This window comes from Megascapheus bottae, chromosome 3 (genome assembly GCF_031878675.1).
Source record: "Megascapheus bottae isolate mThoBot1 chromosome 3, mThoBot2.hap1, whole genome shotgun sequence".
NCBI classification, from domain to species: domain Eukaryota; kingdom Metazoa; phylum Chordata; class Mammalia; order Rodentia; family Geomyidae; genus Megascapheus; species Megascapheus bottae.
In genome coordinates this window covers 85,556,000-85,579,106 of record NC_143511.1, presented here as the reverse complement: position 1 = coordinate 85,579,106, position 23,107 = coordinate 85,556,000, and the positions used below count along the sequence as shown (strand labels likewise).

At 44.7% G+C, this 23,107-nt stretch overlaps 1 protein-coding gene across 2 annotated transcripts in view; it reads right to left on the bottom strand.

The window, feature by feature from the left end:
- Sptan1 (spectrin alpha, non-erythrocytic 1) overlaps nucleotides 1-23,107 on the bottom strand; it is a 67,544-nt gene that overhangs the window by 31,932 nt on the left and 12,505 nt on the right. For both annotated transcript variants that reach the window (XM_090330787.1, XM_090330788.1), the window contains exons 2-17: nucleotides 21,359-21,598; nucleotides 18,604-18,729; nucleotides 13,573-13,713; nucleotides 13,091-13,237; nucleotides 9,679-9,812; nucleotides 9,394-9,538; nucleotides 9,164-9,318; nucleotides 7,051-7,186; nucleotides 6,006-6,107; nucleotides 4,750-4,887; nucleotides 2,942-3,052; nucleotides 1,870-1,947; nucleotides 1,584-1,739; nucleotides 1,217-1,421; nucleotides 655-836; nucleotides 172-415 (exon numbers count right to left, since the gene is read on the bottom strand). In XM_090330787.1, the coding sequence (XP_090186913.1) occupies nucleotides 172-415; nucleotides 655-836; nucleotides 1,217-1,421; nucleotides 1,584-1,739; nucleotides 1,870-1,947; nucleotides 2,942-3,052; nucleotides 4,750-4,887; nucleotides 6,006-6,107; nucleotides 7,051-7,186; nucleotides 9,164-9,318; nucleotides 9,394-9,538; nucleotides 9,679-9,812; nucleotides 13,091-13,237; nucleotides 13,573-13,713; nucleotides 18,604-18,729; nucleotides 21,359-21,595 (2,437 nt within the window). In that variant the 5' untranslated portion in view covers nucleotides 21,596-21,598. The remainder of the gene's footprint in view (nucleotides 1-171; nucleotides 416-654; nucleotides 837-1,216; nucleotides 1,422-1,583; nucleotides 1,740-1,869; nucleotides 1,948-2,941; nucleotides 3,053-4,749; nucleotides 4,888-6,005; nucleotides 6,108-7,050; nucleotides 7,187-9,163; nucleotides 9,319-9,393; nucleotides 9,539-9,678; nucleotides 9,813-13,090; nucleotides 13,238-13,572; nucleotides 13,714-18,603; nucleotides 18,730-21,358; nucleotides 21,599-23,107) is intronic.

The following is a 23,107-nucleotide window of genomic DNA, read 5'->3' as shown; positions in this document are numbered from 1 at the left end:
TGAAAGCAGAAACCACTCCCTCATCATCCATCGAAGTCAACACTGAGCTGCCACGCACAGTCAGCAACCATCAGGGCTCCAGCAAGAAACCTAACCTCACTCTGTCCCCTTTATGCTATGATGCCATGGCCCTTTTTCAGCTGGTTTCCCACCTGGTGAAGGCAGACTGACCTCTGTTGGTAGATGCGGCAATGGGTTCCTTCTCTCGAATCCACGTCTCTTCATCTTCCACATCCCGGAAGAGCTGCTGTAAGCGCAGAGAATCTGCCAGCTTCTGCTTCCGGGCAACCATGGGTTCTTTAAGAGCCTCATAGCGAGCCACAAGTGCCTCCTGCTTCTTCTTGATGTTTTCAGCATCAAAATGGCCAGCATCTTGGAACTGGCGGGCCTGAATGGTGATGCCATCAATTCGATCCTGAGAACAGGAAAGAACAAGGCCTTGAGAGCCTAAACCAAGACCAAGCAACTCTGCTCTACACATTTCTGGGGTACTACTCGGGGTGGAATTCTGTCACACTCAGCCCCCAGAAAGCTGAGGGAAGAAAAGTTAATATGAGTAAAAGCAAATAGGGGTCTCTAAGACAGCTCCCTACTTCCTCCTGCCTGTCATTCTGCATTCACTTGCCCAAACACAGATCCCAATTCAAACTCCACCTGGTGAGCAGCCACATCGGCTTCCAGCAGGGCGTGCTTCTTCTGGAGGTTCTGGACATTGGTAAGGTCTTTGCCATAATCATCTGAAGCCAAGTGACCTTCTACTTCATACAGCCACAATTCAATGTCCTCAACATTGCGATTAAATTGTTGTTGCTGGTTAGCTTCACGGAGCTTTATTCCTGGCAGGAAAGAAAGTTTCTATCAGTTAACATGATTCTTCCACTAATACAGCAATGAACCACGTTCTCCTAGTGAAGGAAGACAGGTAAAGGATTTTGGTTAGTTCTTTTCTTTTACCACAAGGCAAAGAAAACCCAATGTACAGCCTTCACACTACCATCTAGAAGCCAAACTAGAAGCTGTGTGGAAGCAGTCTCACCTACATTTCAAGTTATTAAAGCCCTTGGCTCATGGCTAAATTTTGATTTTCACTTCAGGGGAGGCCCAATTCACTCTCAAAGTGATCAGACCACTATTTCTGGGTGGAGAATGTCCTACAACACTTACCCAAGCAGATTTAACTCTCCAAACATTCCTATCAGCATCCATTTCCTCCTACCTTTGAGTTCCGTGGCCTCCAGAAGCTTCTTCCACAAACTGATGACCTCATTCATACGAGCTGCTACTTCATCCTTGGCATAGTGGTTGACGTCTATGAGCTTCTGCCCAGCTTTCTCCAAGGCGTCAATTCGGCTCTGGTTTGCTGAGAGCTCAGCTTCAAAAGCCTGATGCTTTTGTACTTTTCCCTGCAAGTTGGATGGGTCCTGCCAATGAAAGGAGAAGACACCTAAATACTCTATATTACTTCCCATCACCTTCATACAAAACTCTATATGGGGTTACATCAGTGTGGTTTGTGGAATCCAACTGGCTTGTGAGAGCTGGGTTTGGTGTATTACTAAAGTGCTATGTTAACCATATATTACTTTATAAGCCTCATCAGTGGCAGTTTTCATCTTCTCATTGACCCAACTCTTGAGCTCATCAGAATCACGGAAAAACTGTTGGAGATGGAAGGAATCAGCCAGCTGGGCTCTGCGGTGCATGGCTCGCTCATGAAGGGCATTGCGGCGGCTCAGCAGCTGCAAAGACAGGATCACTGTGAATCTCTACTTCTTAGTCTACGAGAGGTATTCAACTAAAAGACACATCTGCAGCAAGGAACACTGATGGACAGTAAGGAAGGAACAGAAAAAAATCTGGGGTACTTACAGCATCTCGGCGAGTGGCCACATCTTCCATTGCGTAGTGGTTGTTCTGGATTAGCTTGGTTGCAAACTCATCCAGTGCCTAGGAAAGAAGACAACAGTTTTGAGTAAGTACTATTTCCCTCCCTGGCCTCTGGTGAAAAGGAACTGTTGCCCTGAAGGAAAAATAAACTGTATTTGAAGCCTCAACATGGTCAAGATCTGCACATTACAGCTGACAATGACAGTTCCTTAAGGGCCTTCTCGGAGTCCTCATGATTCTTGAGAAGATTTTGTTCAACAAAATAATAAATACTGTGTTAGTTCCACTGGAACATGATCTGCAATACAAGCTTCTGATAAGTGCCAAAAATAGGCCATCACCTTCTGATTCTTAGTGTTTTGTGGTTGTTTTGTTTTTTGCCGGTCTTGAACTCTGGGCCTGGGCACTGTCCCTGAGCTTCTTTTGCTCAAGGCTATGAACACTTTACCACTTCCAGGTTTTTCTGATTGAAGATGCACAGATTTTCCTGCCTGGGCTGACTTTGAACTGTGATCCCCAGATCTTAGCCTCCTGAGTAGCTAGGATGACGGGTATGTGCCACCAGCACCCAGCTGTAAGGTGTATTTCAATGGGAACAGTATGTTACATAACTTCTACTTAAAATTACATCTCAGCCAGCGTGGTGGCTCACGCCTGTCATCCTAGCTACTCAGGAGGCTGATATGAGGATCTTGGTTCACAGCCAGCCTGGGCACTAAAGTCCATGAGACTCTTATCTCCATTTAACCATTAGAAAATCGGCAGTGGCACTGTGGCTCAAGAGATAGGGCGGTGGCCTTGAGCTGAAGAGCTCAAGAATGACGCCCAGGCCCAGAGTTCAAGCTCTGTGACTTGACTGTTTAAAAAAAAAAAAATGTACATCTCAATTTGGAGGAAGCTATGCAGCAAGTTGTGAATGGTTCAGCCATGTTAGGTCTGTGCCAATATGTCATGTCACCACTGAAAGGCATGCACCCTGCAAGGTTTTCATTTGACTTGCTTGGAAACTGGGATTCTTGCTTACTGCAAGGATCAGATGACTGGAAGCTTTTACCGTGATCTTTTCCTCCTGGGCACTGAGGGACTTCTCAAAGTCTTCATGCTTCTTGAGAAGTGCTTCCACACTGTCCAAGGAATCGCCCAAGTCTTCATTCAGCAGGAATGCCTATGAAAGGAAACCAAACAGGCAAAATCATACTGTTCTTTGATCTTGTATGACTCAAAAGCAAAGGATAAGTGGATCAAAACACAGAAATTCTACACTTTTGAACTTCTGATATCTCTTCTAGAAAGTCTAAAAGTTCTTTGTGATTCAGTTAAAATTAATCTAGATACACTGGGAAATGATTGTTCAATATTTTACTGGAATGTCTATTTATTTATTAAGCCAGTCTTGGGGCTTGAACTCAGGGCACTGTCCTTGAGTTTTCTCAAGGCTAGCACTCTACGCTTGAGCCACAGCACCATTTCTGGCTTTTTCTATGTATCTGGTACTGAGGAATCAAACCCAGGGCTTGGTGCATGCTAAGCAAGCACTCTACTAGACCACACTCTTGGCCCTGGAACTTTTTTTTGTCAGTCATGGGGATTGAACTCAGGGCCAAGGTGGTGTTTCTGAGCTTTTTTGCTCAATGCTACCACTGGGCCATTGGAGCCACGGTTCCACCTCCAGTTTTCTGGTGATTAATTGGAGATACGAATCTCAAATCCTGCCTGAGCTGGTTTTGAAACTGGATCCTCAGATCTCAGTTTCCTGAGTAGCTAGGATTATAGGCGTGAGCTACCACACCCAGCTGTGGAACATTTTTTTAATGAGACAGACTATGTAGTTGGGGCTAGCTTCAAACTTGTCATCATACCTCAGCCTCTCAAGTGCTGGAGTCAGTCATGCCTCACTGCATCTAGCTGTCAAATAGCTCTATTTCTCTTGGATTCAGAATACACATAATGATAAATTATATTTCTTTTTTTGCTGGTCGTGCGGCTTGAATGCTGGGCTGGGCCTTATCTGTGAGCTCTTCAGCTCAAGCCTATCACCCTACCCCTTGAGCCACAGCGCCACTTCCAGCTTTCTAATGGTTAATTGTTCGTAACAGTGTCATGGACTTTAGTGCCCAGGCTGGCTTTGAACCAAGATCCTTAGATCTTAGCCTACTGTGTAGCTAGGATGATAGGCGTGAGCCACAACACCCGACATAAATTCTGTTTTTTTTTTTTTTTGCCAGTCCTGGGCTTGAGCTCAGGGCCTGAGTGCTGTCCTTGGACTTTCTCAAGGCTAGCACTCTACCACTTGAGCCTCAGCACCATTTCCGGCTTTTATCTATGTATGTGGTACCAAGGAATCTAACCCGGGTCTTCGTGCATGCTAGGCAAGCACTTTAACCACTAGGCCAAACTCCCGGCCCCATAAATTCTGTTTTTAAAAATCAATTTACGAAAAGAAAATTTTGCTGGGCTAGGACTATGGCTTAGTGGTAGAGCACTTGCCTAGCATGCATAAAGCCCTGGCTTTGATTCCCTAGTACCACCTAAACAGAATTAAGCTGGAAGTGGCTCAAGAAGTAGAGTGCTAGCTTTGAGCAAAAGAAGCTCAGGGACAGAGCCCAGGGCCTGAGTTCAAGCACAGGACTGGTAAAGAAGAAGAAAGAAGATGTTACCCCCACAAATGTGATAATCTGGGGCATTTTCATCTTAACAGTGAGGGGAATAGATAGAAGACTATTCAGTTTTCCCCTCCTTTGCTTGATTCAGAGCTAAATTGGCTTTGACTTCCTGAAACTAAATTAACAAGTCATTCAAGAAGTGGGGAATAGGCCAGGTTTCTCCCTCCCCAATCCTAGTTCAGCAAGATACCAGCTTTACCTCCTGTTTGCTCATCCAGTTGTCCACCTGCTCGGTGTCACGGTAGAAGAGCTGCAAGTCCATGCACTGCTCGTACTGCTGCCGGCGCAATTCCCACAGCTCCAGAAGGGCAGCTCGCTCCTCTGAGAGGATGGTCAGCTTGGAGGTTGGGAGGCATGGTTAATGTCCTGTCTCAGTGGGAACTACCCTAAGGAATCTAGTCCTCCTCCTAACCTTCAAGCCATTTTCTGATTTCCAATTAGAGAGTATTATGTGAACTTGGTTATTTATTTATTTTTTTGGCCAAGTGCTCTACCACTTGAATCACAGCTCTACTTCTGTCTTTTTGATGATTAAATGGAGATGAGGGTCTCTTGGACTTTCTTGCCTAGACTGGCGTTGAACCATGATGCTTAGATCTTACCCTCCGGAATAGCTAAGATTATAGGAATGAGCCACTGGTGCCTGGCTACATACTCTGATTAGCTTGCAAATACGCTAAATGTAAGCAGGATGGCCCTACTAATTAACCTAGAATTAATTTATTGCCATAATATCACTATTTATCTAAGCAGAGTGATATCTAACATCAATATCTACTATGTAAAATGATAGCGAAAAGGCACTACATTAGGAAATGAAGAGGTCTGCACGGATTGGAAAATATCAACTAAGATATGTCAATTGAGTGGTTCTATAAAACTTGTTAAGATGCATTCATGAATGCCTTAGACTCAATTAATAAAAATGGAATTCCTTATTGCTCTAGAAAAAAAATTGGCTTAGCCCTAAAACAGGACTTGTTCTATGCAAAAATCTCTCTGAAATAGATGTGTTATATATGCCCCAAATAAAATGAACTGTATTTCTCTAACAGCACACTTTTTTTTTTTTTTTTTTTTTTTTTTTGCCAGTCCTGGGCTTGAGCTCAGGGCCTGAGCACTGTCCTTGGACTTTCTCAAGGCTAGAGCTCTACCACTTGAGCCTCAGCACCACTTCCGGCTTTTTTCTATGTATGTGGTACTGAGGAATGGAACCCGGGTCTTCATGCATGCTAGGCAAGCACTTTAACCACTAGGCCAAACTCCCGGCCCTAACAGCACACTTTTTGCACATATCTTCTGTCTAAATTTCTGAGGCAAAAGCTGCCCTTCCAAGGCAGAATCCCAAACTAAGTGCCCTAATACATGAAGGCGGAGGCCATGCCTGGCAGGGAGGACAGAGAAGAGCTCCTGGGGCCCAGTTTCTCTTCAGAAGCTCCCTTCCCCCTCCCTTACCTTCTCCCTCACTTCATCTGAGGCATAATGACCAGCTGCCAGCAGTGCCTGTCCAGACTCATCAGCAGATTTAAAACTGTCTTCATGAGCATCAATCTCACCCTGGAAGGGGAAAAGGTAGAGTTTAATTTCTAGTAGCTTGTAAAAGAAAAGTAAGTTATTGAATTTCAGATAGTCCTTGTGAGTCAGACTGTCACATCTACAATGAGGAACTGATGGTATCCATACAAAATTCCTAAAAGTCAGCCTGAGCTGTCACATGAAAAGTTCTTCCCGCTGGCTTTGCGAGGTCACCTTGGTCAGCCATTAAGTAGCCACATATTCATGGGACCTGTGTTCTCTCCCATTTAACTCGTCTATTTGTCTCCCTTGTGTCAAGTGAAGACTAGTTATTTGATTTTATACCCCCACCACCCCTACCCCACCACCATGCTGGGCTCTGGCTACTGTCTATGTCTTGGGGAGTATCTTCACCTTTATAAATGCACACATGCACTAGGTACACTATGGTTATTGATTTTATTTATTTATTTATTTTTGGCCAGTCCTGGGTTTGAGCTCAGGGCCTGAGCACTGTCCTTGGACTTTCTCAAGGCTAGAGCGTGTGTGCGTGCGTGTGTGTGCGTGTGTGCGTGTGTGTGTGTGTGCTAGTATGATACCATGGAGCCATAGCTGTACTTCTGCTTTTTAGTAATTAATTGGAGATGAGTCTCAAAGACTTTTATCCAGGTTGGCTTTGATTTCAACCTCTTGAGTAGCTAGGATTACAAGTATGAGCCACCGGCCCAGCATTTAGACATTTTTTTGCACAGGATGTACAAGATAGTAGTAATGGCTACCTGGCCAGAGCTCATCACTGCTTTCATGTATTGCCATAGTACCCCTAGAAGCTGGAGAAACAGGTGTCCAAAGGCAAAGGCAACTATAAAGTCAGCATAAAAGCCTCTGTGGAGAATGGTCAACAACTACGACCCAGACTTCTCAGACAGAGAGGCACTGATGCATCATGGGCTGTTTTGACTTTGGGAAAATGGGATTTTATTACCTTGTGCTCCTGGTGCCTATCCAGCAGGGCTTCAGCCCCTGCCACATCATTCGCCAACTCATCTGCATTGATGAGAGCCTTCATCTCAGTCACCCAGCTGGTAAGGTCTCGGAAGTCAGCAAGGAAACGCTGAAGCCTTGGGAAAACCAAAGGTATTATTTATTACTAGAGGTTTCCAGTGGTGGTTCCAGAATGGAAGATGTCATTCCTAAAATCTCTGAAGTATTTCCAAAAAACTAATAAACCATATAAACTCTAGTCATAGCAACAGGAAATGCTGTGAACTCAGGGAAGCATAAGAAGGCTGAAATAAATCCTTTCAAATTCAGGTAATAAGCTGGGTGGTGGCTCATACCTGTAATCCTAGCTACTCAAGAGGCTAATTTCTGAAGATCGTGCCTCAGAAATTCCTGTGGCCCAAGAACAAAATCCATGAAATGCTTATCTCTAATTACCAAAAAGCCAGAAATGGCAATATGGTTCAAAGAGATAAAGCACTACTAGCCTTGAACTCAAAAGCTTAAGTTCAGAAACGGCACTGAATTCAAGCCCCAGAACCAGCACATAAACAAACAAAAGACTCCCTCAGGTTCTATCTGTCACTATATGCCTCAATTCTTCAAAAAAATTTTGGTGGTACATACTGCTTGCTGAGGCCTGCTATTCCACTGAATCACACTTCTAGACTTTTCTTTTCTTTTTCTTTTTTTTCTTTTTAGCCAGTCCTGGGGACTGAACTCAGGACCTGAGCATTGTACTTGGGCTTTCCTTGGGCATTCCTTGGGCTAGTGTTATACCACTTGAGCCACAGCATCCCTTCTGGCTTTTCTATGTATGTGGTACTGAGGAACTGAACCCAGGTATTTGTGCATGCTAAGCAAGTACTCTACCACTAGGTCAAACTCCTGGCCTCATGCTGCTAGGCTTTTCTGATCTTTTCGAGATAGGGTTTTGACTTTTGTCTGGGCACAAGCCTGAATCACAATCCTCCCATTTTATGCTTCTACCATAGCTGACAGTATGTGCCAATACACCCAGGATCTTCTGCTGAGACGACAGTCTATGCCACTATGCTGGGCTTAATGCCAAATCTCTTTTATGTGTTGGTCCTGGGGCTTGAACTGTGCATCTGGTCACCGGTCCTGCTGTCCTTGAGCTTTTTGTGCTCAGGGTTAGCACTCTACCACTTGAGCCACAGTTCTACTTCTAGCTTTTTTCAGTGGCTAACTGGCAATAAGAGTCTTGTCACAGACTTTCCTGCCTGGGCTGGCTTTGAACTACAAACCTTAGATTTCAGCAGCTAGGATGACAGGCCTGAGGCATCAGTGCCCAGCTGTCATTATTTATTTTTAACTTTCTTGGTATTCCTAGGGTCAACCCCAGGGCAGTTACACGCATTTTTCCTTTATTTATTCCCCACCCCCCTGCAATGTTGGGGCTTTAACTCTGCCTGGGCACTGTCCCTGAGCCTCTTTTTGCTCAAGGCTAGCATTCTACCACTTGAGCCACAGTGCCACTTCCAGCTTTTTCTGAGTAGTTTGTTAGAGATAAGAATCTCACAGACCTTTCTGCCTGGGCTGACTTTGAACCATGATCCTAAGATCTCAACCTCCTGAGTAGCTAGAATTACAGGCATGAGCCACTGGCGCCTGGCTGATTTACTCAACTTTAACAGGATATTTCACACAGCTAAGGGGATATTTCCATTTTTATCAGTCCTTAATGAAGTAATAGGGGATGGAAGAATTTATAAAATTATAAATACTGTACTGTGCTGTACCCATACAGCTATCTCCAGGTAGAATTTATAAAATTATAAATACTGTACTGTGCTGTACCCATACAGCTATCTCCAGGTAGAATTTATAAAATTATAAATACTGTACTGTGCTGTACCCATACAGCTATCTCCAGGTAGAATTTATAAAATTATAAATACTGTACTGTGCTGTACCCATACAGCTATCTCCAGGTAGAATTTATAAAATTATAAATACTGTACTGTGCTGTACCCATACAGCTATCTCCAGGTAGAAGAACGCAGTTGACACCTGCCTGCTCTTAGTGACACCTGGCTGAGTTCTCAGAACTAAAAACTCAAGTATTTTTCTACCTGTAGGAGTCATTGAGGCGTGCATGTCTCTCTGCAGCCAGAGTGCGGATCTGCTCCCAGTTGGTAATCAGCTCCTCTCGCTTCACTTGGATCTGGGTGGCGCTCAAAGGGTGGGACTGCTGCAGGCGGTCAGCCTCCGCACACAGCGCTTTGACCTGAAATGCTTGCTGTCAGTACTGTTCTTCTAACCCTTCACATTTACTTATGAAAACAGCTATTTTCAAACCCACCTTATCCTCTAGAGCAGCAAGATCTCTCTCTAGACCTTCATGCTTTCGCAGCAGAGCCTGAACACTTGCCAGGTCTCGGCCAAAATCATCAGAGGCCATTAACTGCTCCTTTTCCTTAATCCAACTGATGGTCTCGTCCACATCCCTGGTGAGTCAGAACAGAGGCACTAATTAACCTATGATCCTAAGTGTCCAGGAGGAATGAGACTACCTTCGGGCAAGATCTAGTGGCCAGGGACTTTACCAGCCAGTGTCTATTCCCCAAAGTCCAGTTGGGGCTGGTACCTGTTAAAGCGCTGAACCTCAGCAGCCCCAAAGAGCTTCCCCTGCCTCTGCAGAGCCAGACCCTTCAGTCGCTGCCAGGCTGCGTTCACCTCCCCCTGCTTGGTCTTGATCAGCTCCTCTTCAGGGTGCTGTTCCTAAACAAGGCAGAGTGGAAGAGATCAGATTTGCCTGTTCACTCTCCCAGTTACTCTTTACTCAAAAATCCAATATTCCACCTAGCTGTGAAATGGTTAAACACTGTTGCTCATACAAAGGATTTTTTTTTTTCCAGTCCTGGGACTTGAACTCAGGCCTGGGCACTGTCCTTTTTGCTTTCTCTTTTTTTTTTTTTTTTTTTTTTTTTTGCCAGTCTTGGGCTTGGGCTCAGGGCTTGAGCACTGTCCTTGGATTTTCTCAAGGCTAGCACTCTACCACTTGAGCCTCAGCACCACTTCTGGCTTTTTGCTATGTATGTGGTACCGAGGAATCAAACCCAGGTCTTCATGCATGCTAGGCAAGCACTCTACCACTAGGCCAAACTCCCGGCCCCTTTTTGCTTTCTCTTTCTCTCTTTTTCTTTTTTTGCCAGTCCTGAGGCTTGAACTCAGGGCCTGGGCACTGTCCTTGGGACTTCTTAAGGCTAGCACTCTACCATTTGAGCCACAGTGCCACTTCCTGCTTTTTCTGTGTATGTAGTACCAAGGAATCAAACCTAGGGCTTCATGCATGCTGGGCAAGCACTCCACCACTAGGCCACAGTCCTGGCCTGTGGACACTGTCCTTGAGCTTTCTCAAGGCTAACATGCTATCACTTCAGCCACAGCACCACTTCTGGCTCTTTCTGTGTATGTGGTACCAATGAACTGAACCTAGGGCTTTGTGCAACCTAGGCAAGCACTCTACCACTAGGCCAAAGTCCTGCATCTCATACACAGGATTTCTAAGGCCCAAGTATTTATGTATTCCTGGGCGTCAGACTGGAAATATCTTGATAAAAGTATCTTGCCCATCAATCACATTTTATTTCTTTGTTTTAAGAACATACTTAGGAGGAAGAAACAGAAGCCTTAAGAGTTTGAGTGAAATCTGACAAAGTTTACGAAGACTTTATCTCAGAAAATAAAAGAACAAAAGGGCTAGGGTATGCAGTAAGAGTTCTTGCCGAGCATGCAGACAAGGCCCTGAGTTCAATCCTTAGTTACCTCTTTCCCTTTTCCCCTCCCTTCAAGAAAAAAAAAAAAGAACCAGACACAGTGGCTCATGCCTGTAATCCTAGGTACTCAGGAGGCTGAGCTTCTGAGGATCATGGTTCAAAGCCAGCTTGGGCACTAAAAAGTCCACAGGACTCTTATCTGCAATTAATCACCAGAAAACTGGAAGAGGCACTGTGGTTCCAGGGGTAGGGTGGTAGCCTTGAGCTAAACAGCTCAAATCAGTTGTTTTAGATCCACTTGTCAGAGTAGGGGCTTGGCCCGACAGCTATTCTTTACCACAACCAGACGAAGGCTCAGGCTTTGGCAGGGAATGTTTCTGTTCACTTGTAGCTTTTTTTTTTTTTTTTTTTGGTCTATCAAGGGGCTTGAACTCAGTGGCTGGGTGCTGTCTCTGAGCTCTTTTTTTTTTTTTTTTTCTGCCAGTCCCAGGCTTGAGCTCAGGGGCTGAGCACTGTCCTTGGACTTTCTCAAGGCTAGAGCTCTACCACTTGAGCCTCAGCACCACTTCCAGCTTTTTTTTATATATATGGTACCGAGGAATCAAACCCGGGTCTTCGTGCATGCTAAGCAAGCACTCTACCACTAGGCCAAACTCCCAGCCCCTGTCTCTGAGCTCCTTTGCTCAAGGCTAGTGCTCTATCTCTTTGAGCCACAGTGCCACTTCTGGTTTTCAAGTGGTTAACTGGAGGTAAAGTCTCACGGGGACTTTTCTACCCAGGATGGCTTTGAACTGTGGGCTGAGATCTCAGCCTTCTGTGTACCTAAGATTACAGGCACGATCCTAATTGTAGAGGTCTAACTATAGCTAGTTTTTGAAGAATGCTGTCTTCTCTTAACCACTGAATAGCAAAAGGAAACAAGAATCAGCACTGAAGCATATCTACAAATTTAAAAATCTGTTTCCCTCCAATAAAAACCTCCCTAATGACTGGGAATGTGGATTTGATTCCTCAGTACCACATAAACAGAAAAATTCAGAAGTCGGGGCCAGGAGTTTGGCCTAGTGGTAGAGTGCTTGCCTAGCATATGCAAAGACCCAGGTTCGACTCCTCGATACCATGTACATAGAAAAAAGCTGGAAGTGGTGCTGAGGCTTAAGTGGTAGAGTTCTAGCGTTGAGAAAATCCAAGGACAGAGCTCAGGCCCTGAACTGAAGCCCAGGACTGGCAAAAAAGAAAAATTCAGAAGTAACACTGTGGCTCAAGTGGTAGAGTCCTAGCCTTGAGCAAATAGCAGCTCAGAGACAGCTCCTAGGCCCTGAGTTCAAGTCCCAGGATAGGACTAGACTAGCAAAAAAAAAAAAAGTCTCTCTGAAGCCAAAGCTCTCTGCTCCCTACTGTTTGGTGTCTCTAGCACTTGTTGACCTTGTAGAAATGGTGAATGAAAAAGGAGCTTATGGAGGTATACTAGGCCACTTGGTAAGATCATTTCATATCATTTTTTTTTTTGTGCACATGCTAGTACTGGGGCTTGAACTCAGTGCCTTGAGCTCTTGCTTAGCTATTCTGCACTTATTCTTAGCTATTGAGCTGGAGCTCAACCACTTGAGCCACACCACTAGTTCTGGCTTTCTGCTGGTTAATCTCAATCCTCAAATCTCAGCTTCCTGAGTAGCTAGGATTACCAGTGTGAGCCATCAGCTCACACCAGTCATCAGTGCCCAAGTGTCTTGACACAGTTCCCACTATGCAGTCCAGGGTGGCTTGGAACTCAATCCTGCCTTCAGCAAGTTCTGGATCACAGGATTACACCGTACTTCCCAGCTACACCACCACCACCATCACCCTCCATGACTCTACAGCTAGAAGAGGAGAGGTCATTTATAACCAGTCTTCCATAGGCTCCTCAGAGAGCCAGGAAAGCCTCAACTGAAAAGGAAGTGGCACTGGTGGCCATTTGCCAACTCTAAGCAAGCACTCACCACCACACCCTCATCTGAGAAACCCAGAGTCCCAGCTTCATTCAGCAGCTCAATAAAAACTTTGCCCCACCCATCTGATAGTGGGTGGAGGAAATAGATCAAATAAACGCTGCCCTTCCTGCCCACAGCTGCAAGGTAAAAAGCATGTTCTTGTTTAGGGGCTATCCATATAAGGCTTCACTCAGACCTAAAGGAAGGTTTTATGGATACTTATAAAACTTGCTCGCTAAGGAGTTAGAGGTAGTTATCTACTTTATATATACTAGAAGGCTCACATGATGATGCTCTGGCACGTTACCTGGATGAGTTTGGCAGCAAATTGGTTCACTTCATTAACTCTTTCTTCATGAGCAGCAAGATCTGTTTGAAACTCTTCAAATTTCTTCTGTAGAACCTCTACATGCTCTAGGTCCTGGCCCAGTTCCTCAGAAGTCACTATTGCTTCCTTTTTAGGGACCAAAAGAGAGCCCATAGTCAACAGTTTGTTTAAAAAAAAGAAAAAAATGTTTATCTAGGAAGTCATATGAAACTGATATATTAAGTATGGAGCCAAGGTAGCTTGCACGAACAGTTTTCTACAGGATTTCCAGTTTGAGTCCTTTGAAAGCATTCTGTTCAAGACTCTACAGGGTTCAGAGTCATAGAAATAAAAGATTCCTCTCTAGGTCAAGAAACCCGGTGGTCCCCTTTACATCTAGCATCTAGCCTGGCTGCACCTGCCTACTGCTAGCTCTGAGTCCCTCTCCCTGGGAGGCTCTCAAATTCTGCCCCCCAGCGCACCTTGTCACTGATCCAGTCCATCACATCCTCACACTCTCGCAAATACTGCACCAACTTCTGGGCCTGCAGCAGTTTGATTCCTTTCTCTCGCATCTTCTCCAAAAGCAATTCCCACTGGCGGTGCAGCTCCATCAGACGGGTCTAGAGGACACAAATCAGATTTTTACTGGATTATAACTGGACCTGGAGGACTGGACCTTCTACAGTGTTCTGACAAGCCAGAGCCAACAGGAAAAGTAAAATAGGCTCTGTTGTGACCTAAGTACCACTGGGAGGGGCGAGGGATGGATATGGCTGACACAGTTTTATCTACATATATAATAACAGAACAAAAACCTGTTGAAATTGTTTTAAGAATGGGAATGTGAGCCAGGCACCAGTGGCTCACACATGTAATCCTATATATTCAGGAGGTTGAAATCTGAGGATCACAATTCAAAGCCAGTCCAGGTAGGTAAGTCTGTGAGAATTCTCTCCGATAAACTACTCAGAAAAAGCCAGAAGTAGTTGGGTGCGTTGGCTCATGCCTGTAATCCTAGCTACTCAGGAGGCTGAGATCTGAGGATCGTGGTTCAAAGCCAGCCTAGGCACTAAAGTCCATGAGACTCTTATCTCCAATCAACCACCAGAAAACTGGAGGTGGAGCTGTGTTCGAGGGGTGGGTAGTAACCTTGACCTGAAGAGCTCAGGGACAACACCCAGGACTGGAGTTCAAGTTCTACAACTGACCCACCCCACCCCACAAAAAAAAAAAAAAAAGGAAGAAAAAGAAAAAGAGGCCGGGAGTTTGGCTTAGTGGTAGAATGCTTGCCTAGCATGCATACAGACCTGGGTTTGATTCCTTAGTACCACATACATAGAAAAAGCCAGAAGTGGTGCTATGGCTCAAGGGGTAGGGTTCTAGCCTTGAGAAAAAAAAAAACAAAACGACAGTGCCCCAGTGCCCAGGCCTTTACCAGGCCTAGAACTGGTAAAGAAAGAAAAAAAGAAAAAGAAAAACCAAGAAGTGATGCTATGGCTCAAGTGTTAGAGTGCTAGTCTTGAGCAAAAAGAACAGGCAGACAGGGCCTATAACCTAAGATCAATACCCAGGACCGGTACCATATATAATTACATTCATATATATGTATATATATATATGTATATATATATATACATATATATGAATGTAATTTCTTTTTTTTTGCCAGGCTGGACTTGAACTCAGGGCCTGGGCACTGTCCTTGAGCTTTCTCAAGGCTAGCATGCTATTACTTGAGCCACAACACTAGTTCCGGCTTTTCTATGTATGTGGTACTCAAGATCTGAACCCTGAGTTTTGTGCACACTAGGTGAGCAATCTACCACTAGACCACATTCTAGGCAAGAATGTATTTTCTGTTTGTTTGTTTTCTTGCCAGTCCTAGGGCTTAGCACTATCCTTGGGCTCTTCAAGGCTAGAGCTCTACTACCTGAGCCATGCCACCACTTCCAGATTTTTCTATGTATGTGGTACCAAGGAATCAAACAGCTTTCATGCATGCTAGGCCTACCACCAGGCCAAACTCCTGGTCCCAAACATGTATTTTCATAGGTAGATTTATGCTAGTTTACTAGAAGGGAAGTATTATTGTTTCCATATTTATAATTGCAGAATGTCAGTAATTATTAAAGTGAGAAGGATCAGACCTGAAGACTGCTTTGGAAAGGAATTAATGTGGAAACAAATTGCTGAAGGCTATGTTCTAAATTAATGGAACAGAAAACAAAACAAAAACAGAGGGCCAACAAACATGACAAAGATTACAAAGTACAACACAAAGATCTTAGGATAAAAACAGAAAAAGTCATCAGCTACCAAAGACTTCGGGGTGGAAAAAGGTTTAGATGGTCTGTATGACAGCTGCATAGCAGAACATCTCAATTAGGCTTATTTCAAACTTCACCAAGTGGCAGCCACAGGGCCAAACATATTCACCTCCCAGTATCGTTGAGTGTTCAGAGCACAGGCCCCTTTGAAGGCTTATAGACTGGGGAAAACTAATTCTCATTCATAGATGGTGCTTCATTCAGTATTCTGATGAGACCTCAGGGCCCTGATTATGTTCACCCAAGATACTGGGAGTTTTTGTGTTAACACTGACAGGCGAAGTAAATCAAACAGAAAGGTTCAAATACCAACAGAAACACAAGAGTGGAATCCGCCTGTTGTAAAGATATCACTCCCAGAAAAACAAAAACAAAAACCTTGAAAGCCAGGGATAATTGGGGAGGGTGGAGACTGAAAAAGAATGAGTGGAGAGAGGCAGGCTCACACAATTCACTTCCACCTGCAGTGAGGACCACTTGCCAGCACCAAGGAGGAAGTGAAAGGCATTTCCACAGCAACCAACAGCAAGTCAGTATCCACCTACTCGGATGTGGGAGCCAATGTGGGTGGCGGTGACTATGGGGCGCCATGCCGTCCGATATGGTGTGAAAGTCTAAACCAGTGACAGACAGGTTATACAGGACACCGACTCGGCCTTCCACCCCACCCACCTTCAGTACTAATGCTACCTGATAAACTAAGCTGCAACAGATCCACTGTCAAGACAAGATCATGCATGAGCCACGTGGAGAGGGAGCTCCTGCTTAGGAAGGAAGTGAAGCCAGGGACGCAGGGAAAAGCTCCCTCTCGAGTCTACTGGCATTCTCACAAATTCCATTTTCATACACATTACTACTCAGGCAAGGCCTGGTGTGGTACTGGCAATTTTTCTCTCATTGGTCTGAGTTGGTCCCAGGGTTCCAAGAGAGCCCAGATGCACAGGCTTCCTATTGTTGGGGAGCCTGGGTGGGCAGAGGCAGGTGCATTTCAGAAATAGCAGGAGCTGGCAGGGTAGACAAGAAAGCCCGAGTCTGATTCAGTGATGTCTATAGAGGCACGAGCCAGAGCTGAGTTTTCTGAGAAACAGATGGCAAAAACATTAAGGAAAGAAGATAAACAGGTGCTTGTGGATCCCATCTATAAGCCCAGCTAACTCTGGGAAGCTGAGATCTGGAGGATAATGGTTCAAAGCTATCCCAGACAGAAAACCCACAGGAATCTATATCCAAATTAACCAGGAAAGGTTTGCTGGAGGCATGGCTCAAGTGATAATCCAGAAAGCAAGCATTAAGTCCCTGAGTTCAAAAAAAAAAAAAAAAAATGGCTAAGAATGGAATGGGATAGGGTGGAGTAAACAATCAAGTATGACTGGAAAAAGAAAGGCATGAGTGAAATTCCAGTTGTCACCTTAGTTGTGGGAATCTGAGCCGGTTAAAATTCTCAGTTTGAATTTCCGTCCTTACTAATATGGAAATAAAGGTCACCATACAAGCTTATTGCGAAGATTAGAAATTAACCAAGTATCTATATTTTACTTATTTTTGCTAGTCCTGGGGCTTGAACTCAGGGCCTGAGCACTGACCTTGGGTTTCTCAAGGCTAGCACTCTACCACTTGAGCCACACAGCACCACTTCCGACTTTTTTGCTTTGTTTATGCTAGGCAAGCACTCTACCACTAGGCCGAACTCCCAGCCCAAGTACCTATACTTTAATAATAAGTAGTAGTTAAAGGTTATTAGCAGTATTATTATTAGCAGAATTTTAAATTTTGCTTACTTTAATATAATAAAATCTCCAAATGGATCACAGGGCATTCAGTAGTAAATGGAAGCACAGTCAGCTTTGGGTCCTCTCCTACGCTAATCACTAAGGCCGAAAACTTGGTCTGTTGCTCCTGTGCTTGTCTGTAATCTACAGATCCTACCACAAAGCAGCCCGATTCACTCCGGGGAAAAAACTTCTATTACTGAAATAAGAAGCAGGCCAATTTCATTTACTCTAAGACTATATACAAAATAATAATCAAAAGGGCAGATCAACATTTGTATTTAATTGTAGAGATGTGTTTCATTGTCCGAATGGTTCAGTGTAATTAATTAGTTGTCATATGATAATGGACACTCACTTTTATTTCCTATTTACAACCATCACTAGTAAGAGTTAATAATTAGTAGTCCTAAGCTCAGAGCTAGTTCCAAGACTTCAATGAGCGGGCAGGGAGGTGAGTGCCCTTGACACACCAAGGGCAGAAAATGTGGAGAAGGGAACAGAGCAGAGCAAACATGAGATCATTAAATGTTCACTCAGTGAATGGATCCTGAGAGAATGAACCTTCCCCTCCCCCCACACCATCCCCAAATAGTTAGGAAAGAGTGGGCATGAGGGACTAAGCCTCATAGTTGTCATGTACTCCTCAGCACTGCTTCAGGTGTAGGTCTAGGAAAGGCTGGGTCCTCTATGGGACATGGCTTTGGAGAAAATAAGCCGAACAAGGAGGATGGGCAACTTGAGGTTATATAGTGAAACTGCCTTACCAAAAGAACGAAACAAAACATAGCTAGATGGGAAGTATTTCAGAAAGCAGAGAAAGCATCTGGGGTAAGAAAGTCAGTGTGATATTCATTAGAGATTTGCTTTCTCCTAAACTCTAAAAAGAAAGCAAAGTGAAAAACGACCAATTACAGTCCCAGTTCAACAATAAACCAGACCAGAACTGGGGGAGGATCACTTCGTCCTGGACCTAGAGTGTTCCAGGCGTTCCTTAGAGCAGCAGCTTATCTGGCTGTCTGTCTTCATGGCTTAAGGGCTAAGATCTAGACAAATATTTCTAATACAGAACTTTCTTTGGAATGTTTGTCATTGTTCCTATTTGTCTTTGTACCCTAACCTCCAAATCCACCAAGTTTTCTCAGCAGGCTTTCCCATACAATGTTAAGAGTTATTAATTCGCATGCCTTCATATCCTAACTTGTTCTATCACAGAAGATCACTTCTGCCAACATACACAAACACAAGTTTACTTTCATGCTGAATCACATCACACGTCAGAACTTGGGCAGCAACTCCAGGATACACCACAGGTTCTCTACAAAGCTAGAAAAGCCTGTCTTGACATCTAAGATCCTGAACTCCTATTCTTCCACCCAGGCCAGGCCATCCAGACCAGCACTCCTCAACTTACCCGGATGGTTTCAGATGCAAAATGTCCTTCTGAGATCATCAGGTTTCCAGTTTCATCCAGCTTGACAATGGCTCCTGAGTTGGCCTGCACTTCGGCTTCAAAGGCTTGATGTTTCTGGAGCTTTCCCTGGTGATGGACACAAAGTAGGCCACAGATGTCATTCCTACCAATCTTCTTGTCCCAACCCTGTGCTACTCCTTCCTCCGGCTCACTTTCTCTGGTTTGGGAGGCATCCATCAGTGCCTTGCCTTATTCTTTTCTGGTCAGATAAAGACAGAATGCACTGAAACTCCCTCTGCAAGCTGAGCACAGAGGCACCCCCAACTCTGCAGATGAAAGATACAACAAAATGTCTAAATTTTTTTTTTTGTGGGTCATGGGGCTTGAACTCTGGGCCTGGGCACTGTCCCTGAGCTCTTTAGCTCAAGGGTACCGCCCTACCCCTGGAGCCCTAACTAGTGAGTGAAAGCACCATGTGCCATATTTGAGACCCGTCTTAGACAAAAAAAAAAAATCCATAGAAAGAACTTCTACTCTACTTGTTACCAAAATAATTTATTTTTCTTTAAAAGTTTTTCAGGGGGCCAGGAGTTTGGCCTAGTGGTAGAGTGCTTGCCTACCATGTAGGAAGCCCTGGGTTCAATTCCTCAGTACCACATACACAGAAAAAGCCAGAAATGGAGCTGTGGCTCAAGTGGTAGAGTGCTAGCCTTGAGAAATCTCAGAGACAGTGCTCATGCCCTAAGTTCAAACCCAGGACTGGCAAAAGAAAAAAAAAAGTCTTTCAGCTGGGCACGCAGTGGCTCACACCTATTATCTTAGCTACTCAGGAGACTGAGATCTAAGGATTTCAATTCAAAGCCACTGAAGTCCATGAGACTCTTATTTCCAGTTATCTACTAGAAAAATGGAAGTAGTGCTGTGGCTCAAGGGGTAGGGCAGTAACATTGAGCTGAATAGCTTAGGGACAGCACCCAGGCCCAGAGTTCAAGCTCCACGACTGACCAAAAAAAAAAAGTCTTTCACTCCCAGATGCTTGTGGTTCACACAAGGCCAGTAAAGTACATGAGACTCTTATTGCCAATAACTACTCAGAAAAAGCTGGAAGTGGCACTGTGGCTCAAGTGGTACAGCACTAATCTTGAGCACACAGAGGCTTGGAGACAGAGCCCAGGCCTGGAATTCAGGCCTCAGGACTGGGGGTAGTAGCACACTCCCAGAATACTAGTTGCTTGGGAGGCAGGAGGAGCACAGTTGCATCCCAATAAAGATTAGCAAGATGCCATCTCAACCAACAAGCTTGGTTACAAGCTCATTACAAGGCTGAGGCAGAAGTGCAGGCCTATGCCACCCTGGGTTACAGAGTAAGACTGTGTGTGTGTGTGTGTGTTCGGTGTGGGGCTTGAACCTATGCCACCCTGGGTTACAGAGTAAGACTGTGTGTGTGTGTGTGTGTGTGTGTGTGTGTGTGTGTGTGTGTGTGTGTGTGTGTGTGTTCGATGTGGGGCTTGAACCCTGTGCCTGGGCTAGTGTGTGTGTGTTTTCGGTGTGGGGCTTGAACCCTGTGCCTGGGCTCTGACCATGCTCTTCAGCTCAAGACTAGCCCTCTACCACTTGAGCCACAGTGCCACTACTGGTTTTCTGGTGGTTAGAGTCTCACAGACTTCAGTGCCCAGGCTGGCTTTGAACCATGATCTCGGATCTCAGCCTCCTGAGTAGCTAGGATTACAGACTTGAGCCACCAAGGCCAAGTTAAGACCCTTTCTCTCTCTCTCTCTCTCCCTTTCTTTCTCTTCTCTCTCTCTCTCTTTCTTTCTTTCTTTTTGCCAGTCCTCTCTAGGCTAGCATTCTGCCACTTGAGCCACAGTACCAATTTCAGCTTTTTCTTTGTATGTGGTACCAAGGAATCAAACCCAGGGTTTCATGCATGCTAGGCAAGCACTCTACCACTAGGTCAAGGGGCTTGAACTCTGGTCCTGGATACTGTCCCTGAGCTCTTCAACTCAAGGCTACTGTCCTACTCTAAGAGCCACAGCCCCATTTCCCATTTTCTAGTGATTAATTGGAGATAAGAGTCTCACAGTCTTTTGTGTCCACATTTGGCTTTGAGCAGAGATCCTCAGATCTCAGCCTCCTGAGTAGCTAGGATTACAGGTGTGAGCCACTGTGCCTGGCTAACAACGTAAGTCTTTTCAGCCAGGAGCCTATAACTAACTGAGGAATGGAACCCAGGGCTTCATACATGTTAAACAACACTCTACCCTAGCCCCAGGTTTTGCTTTTAATACAACTTACCAATGAGTCTTACACAAGAACCCCGAAAGGTGGTTGTTGTCAGCAACAATATTGTTAACATCCCTTTCTCAAAACTACACTGTCCAAGACAGAACTTTTTTTGGAAAACATTCACCAATCAGCAGTGGTTTGAGAACCATCTATATAAAGCTTTCAGAAACCTTACATTCACCCTCATGAGTCCCCTAGAAGCTTCTCAGTGCACTGAATAGTTGTAATAAAACATTCTCAACCATCATACCCAGTTTATTGGTTGAGATGGGGTCTTGCTAACTTTTTGTCTGCTGTGGCTTGGAACTATGACCCTTCTCACCTTTTGAATAGCTGGGATCATAGCTATGGGAATCACCATGCCTGTTCTATATTCTTCTTGCTGCCAAATCTTTTAGTCTGACTTTTCAAATGTTTGGGACTTCAATTGGGCAAGGCACCTCAAAGAGGAAAAACATACTATACTTACCTGTAAGTTGGTTGGGTCTTTGTAATTCTCATCAGATGCAATCTGAAGTTTCTCCTGAATCCATTTCTCCAGCTCCTCAGCATCTCTTTGGAAAAACTGGAACCGATAGGAATCTTCCAGCTTCTGACGCCTCAAGGTAGAGAGCTCCTTGAAGCGGTGATATCTATCCAGAACTTGCTGTCGTCTCTCCTGGATGTCCTCTGCTGTCTCCAGCACCTTGACTCCGCTTGGGTCCATTTTCTGTAAAAACAGAATGTCTTGAGATAAGCTCCACAAGACATTAAGGTAGACTCAATGGAATCAGACTCTGGAGAACAGGACAGATTATCAGAAAGCCCTAGCAGAAAAATGAACTGAGAAGGTAGCTTCTTCTAAGGACTGACAAACAATACCCCTGATAAAGAACAGCTATTCACTCCCACAACACCTAACTGCCCAGGCCCCTCAGGCCATGCCAGCCAACATGGACACAACACCAAATGGGAAGTGGAAGCATTATGTCTATATCATCAACTTTACAGGGGCTTTAGGATTCAAAGGAGACAGCAATGTTGGTCCTCAGAGAATTATTGCAAGTCTTCAAAAGCCTTTCATCTGGTCTCTGCATTTGTTGTGGGATGTCTAGAATGAATTTATTCTTTTTTAAATCAGCTTTTCTGTCTTTCCAAATTCCAGCCTGTGGTCAATGAAAAGACTGATTTTAAAACTGCTAAATTCTTCACTACAATAGCAGAATCGATCTAAACTGTCAGCTCTTGGGCTGGGAGCATAGTCTAGTGGTAGAGTGCTCACCTCACATGCACAAAGCCCTGGGTTTTACTCCTTGGTATTACATACATGGAAAAAGCTGGAAGTTTCACTGTGGCTCAAGTGGCAGAGCACTAGCCTTGGAAAAAAGTGTCCAAGGACAGTGCCTAAGCCCTGAGTTCAAGTCCCCTGACTGGCCAAAAAAAAAAAAAGTCAGCTCTCCTGTATTGAGCCAGCCAGCCTGCCTGGATGACCAGACTCGTTCTACTTGAAGACATACAAAGAAGACGAAATCACACCCCAGTGTGTCTGGAGGCTAGTGTCCTGAAGACTGTCCTCCTCTGCATCTCCCAGGGATGGGGGGACCTCAGAAAGCAAGGAGGCTGAGTGGGTAAGCTCCAGTTTCAAGCTGAGGGCTCCCCTGCAGTGGTGCTGCTCCCTCAGCACTCTGTCCCAAATTTGAACTGATGCTTGCTGGGCAGTTTTACAAGATTTCAATGTTAAAAAAAGAGAACCTGACCTATTTATTTATGGGAGAAACACACAACATGCTACTTGATCTTATCGAGAACAAACCAAGCTAGAGGTGTGGCTCAGGTGTTGGAGCACTTACACTTGCCAGGCACATTCCATCTCCAGCACCATATCAAAGGAAAAAAGAAAAGCCATTTTACTCTCCAACCAATTAAGGACCACAGAGGTACACAGATTAGTAACCAAAGGTTCTTATTTTGTCAACAGCATATGAAATAACTCGGTCCTTCACACCAACAGTGAGATCCAGCAAACCACCTTCCCTACCATGCTTGTTTCCTCAAGTGGCTTAAGGGGTGTGTGAACACACCACCATCCCAGTACCTGGGAGTCTAAAGAAGGATCGAGATTTCCAGACTGGCCTGAGTTACATTTCAAAAAACAAAACAAAACACAAAAGTTGGTCTACAGAGGTAACTTTGGGTTTGAAAAGCAGCAGAATAGAGAAGCATAATGATCCCTGTAATA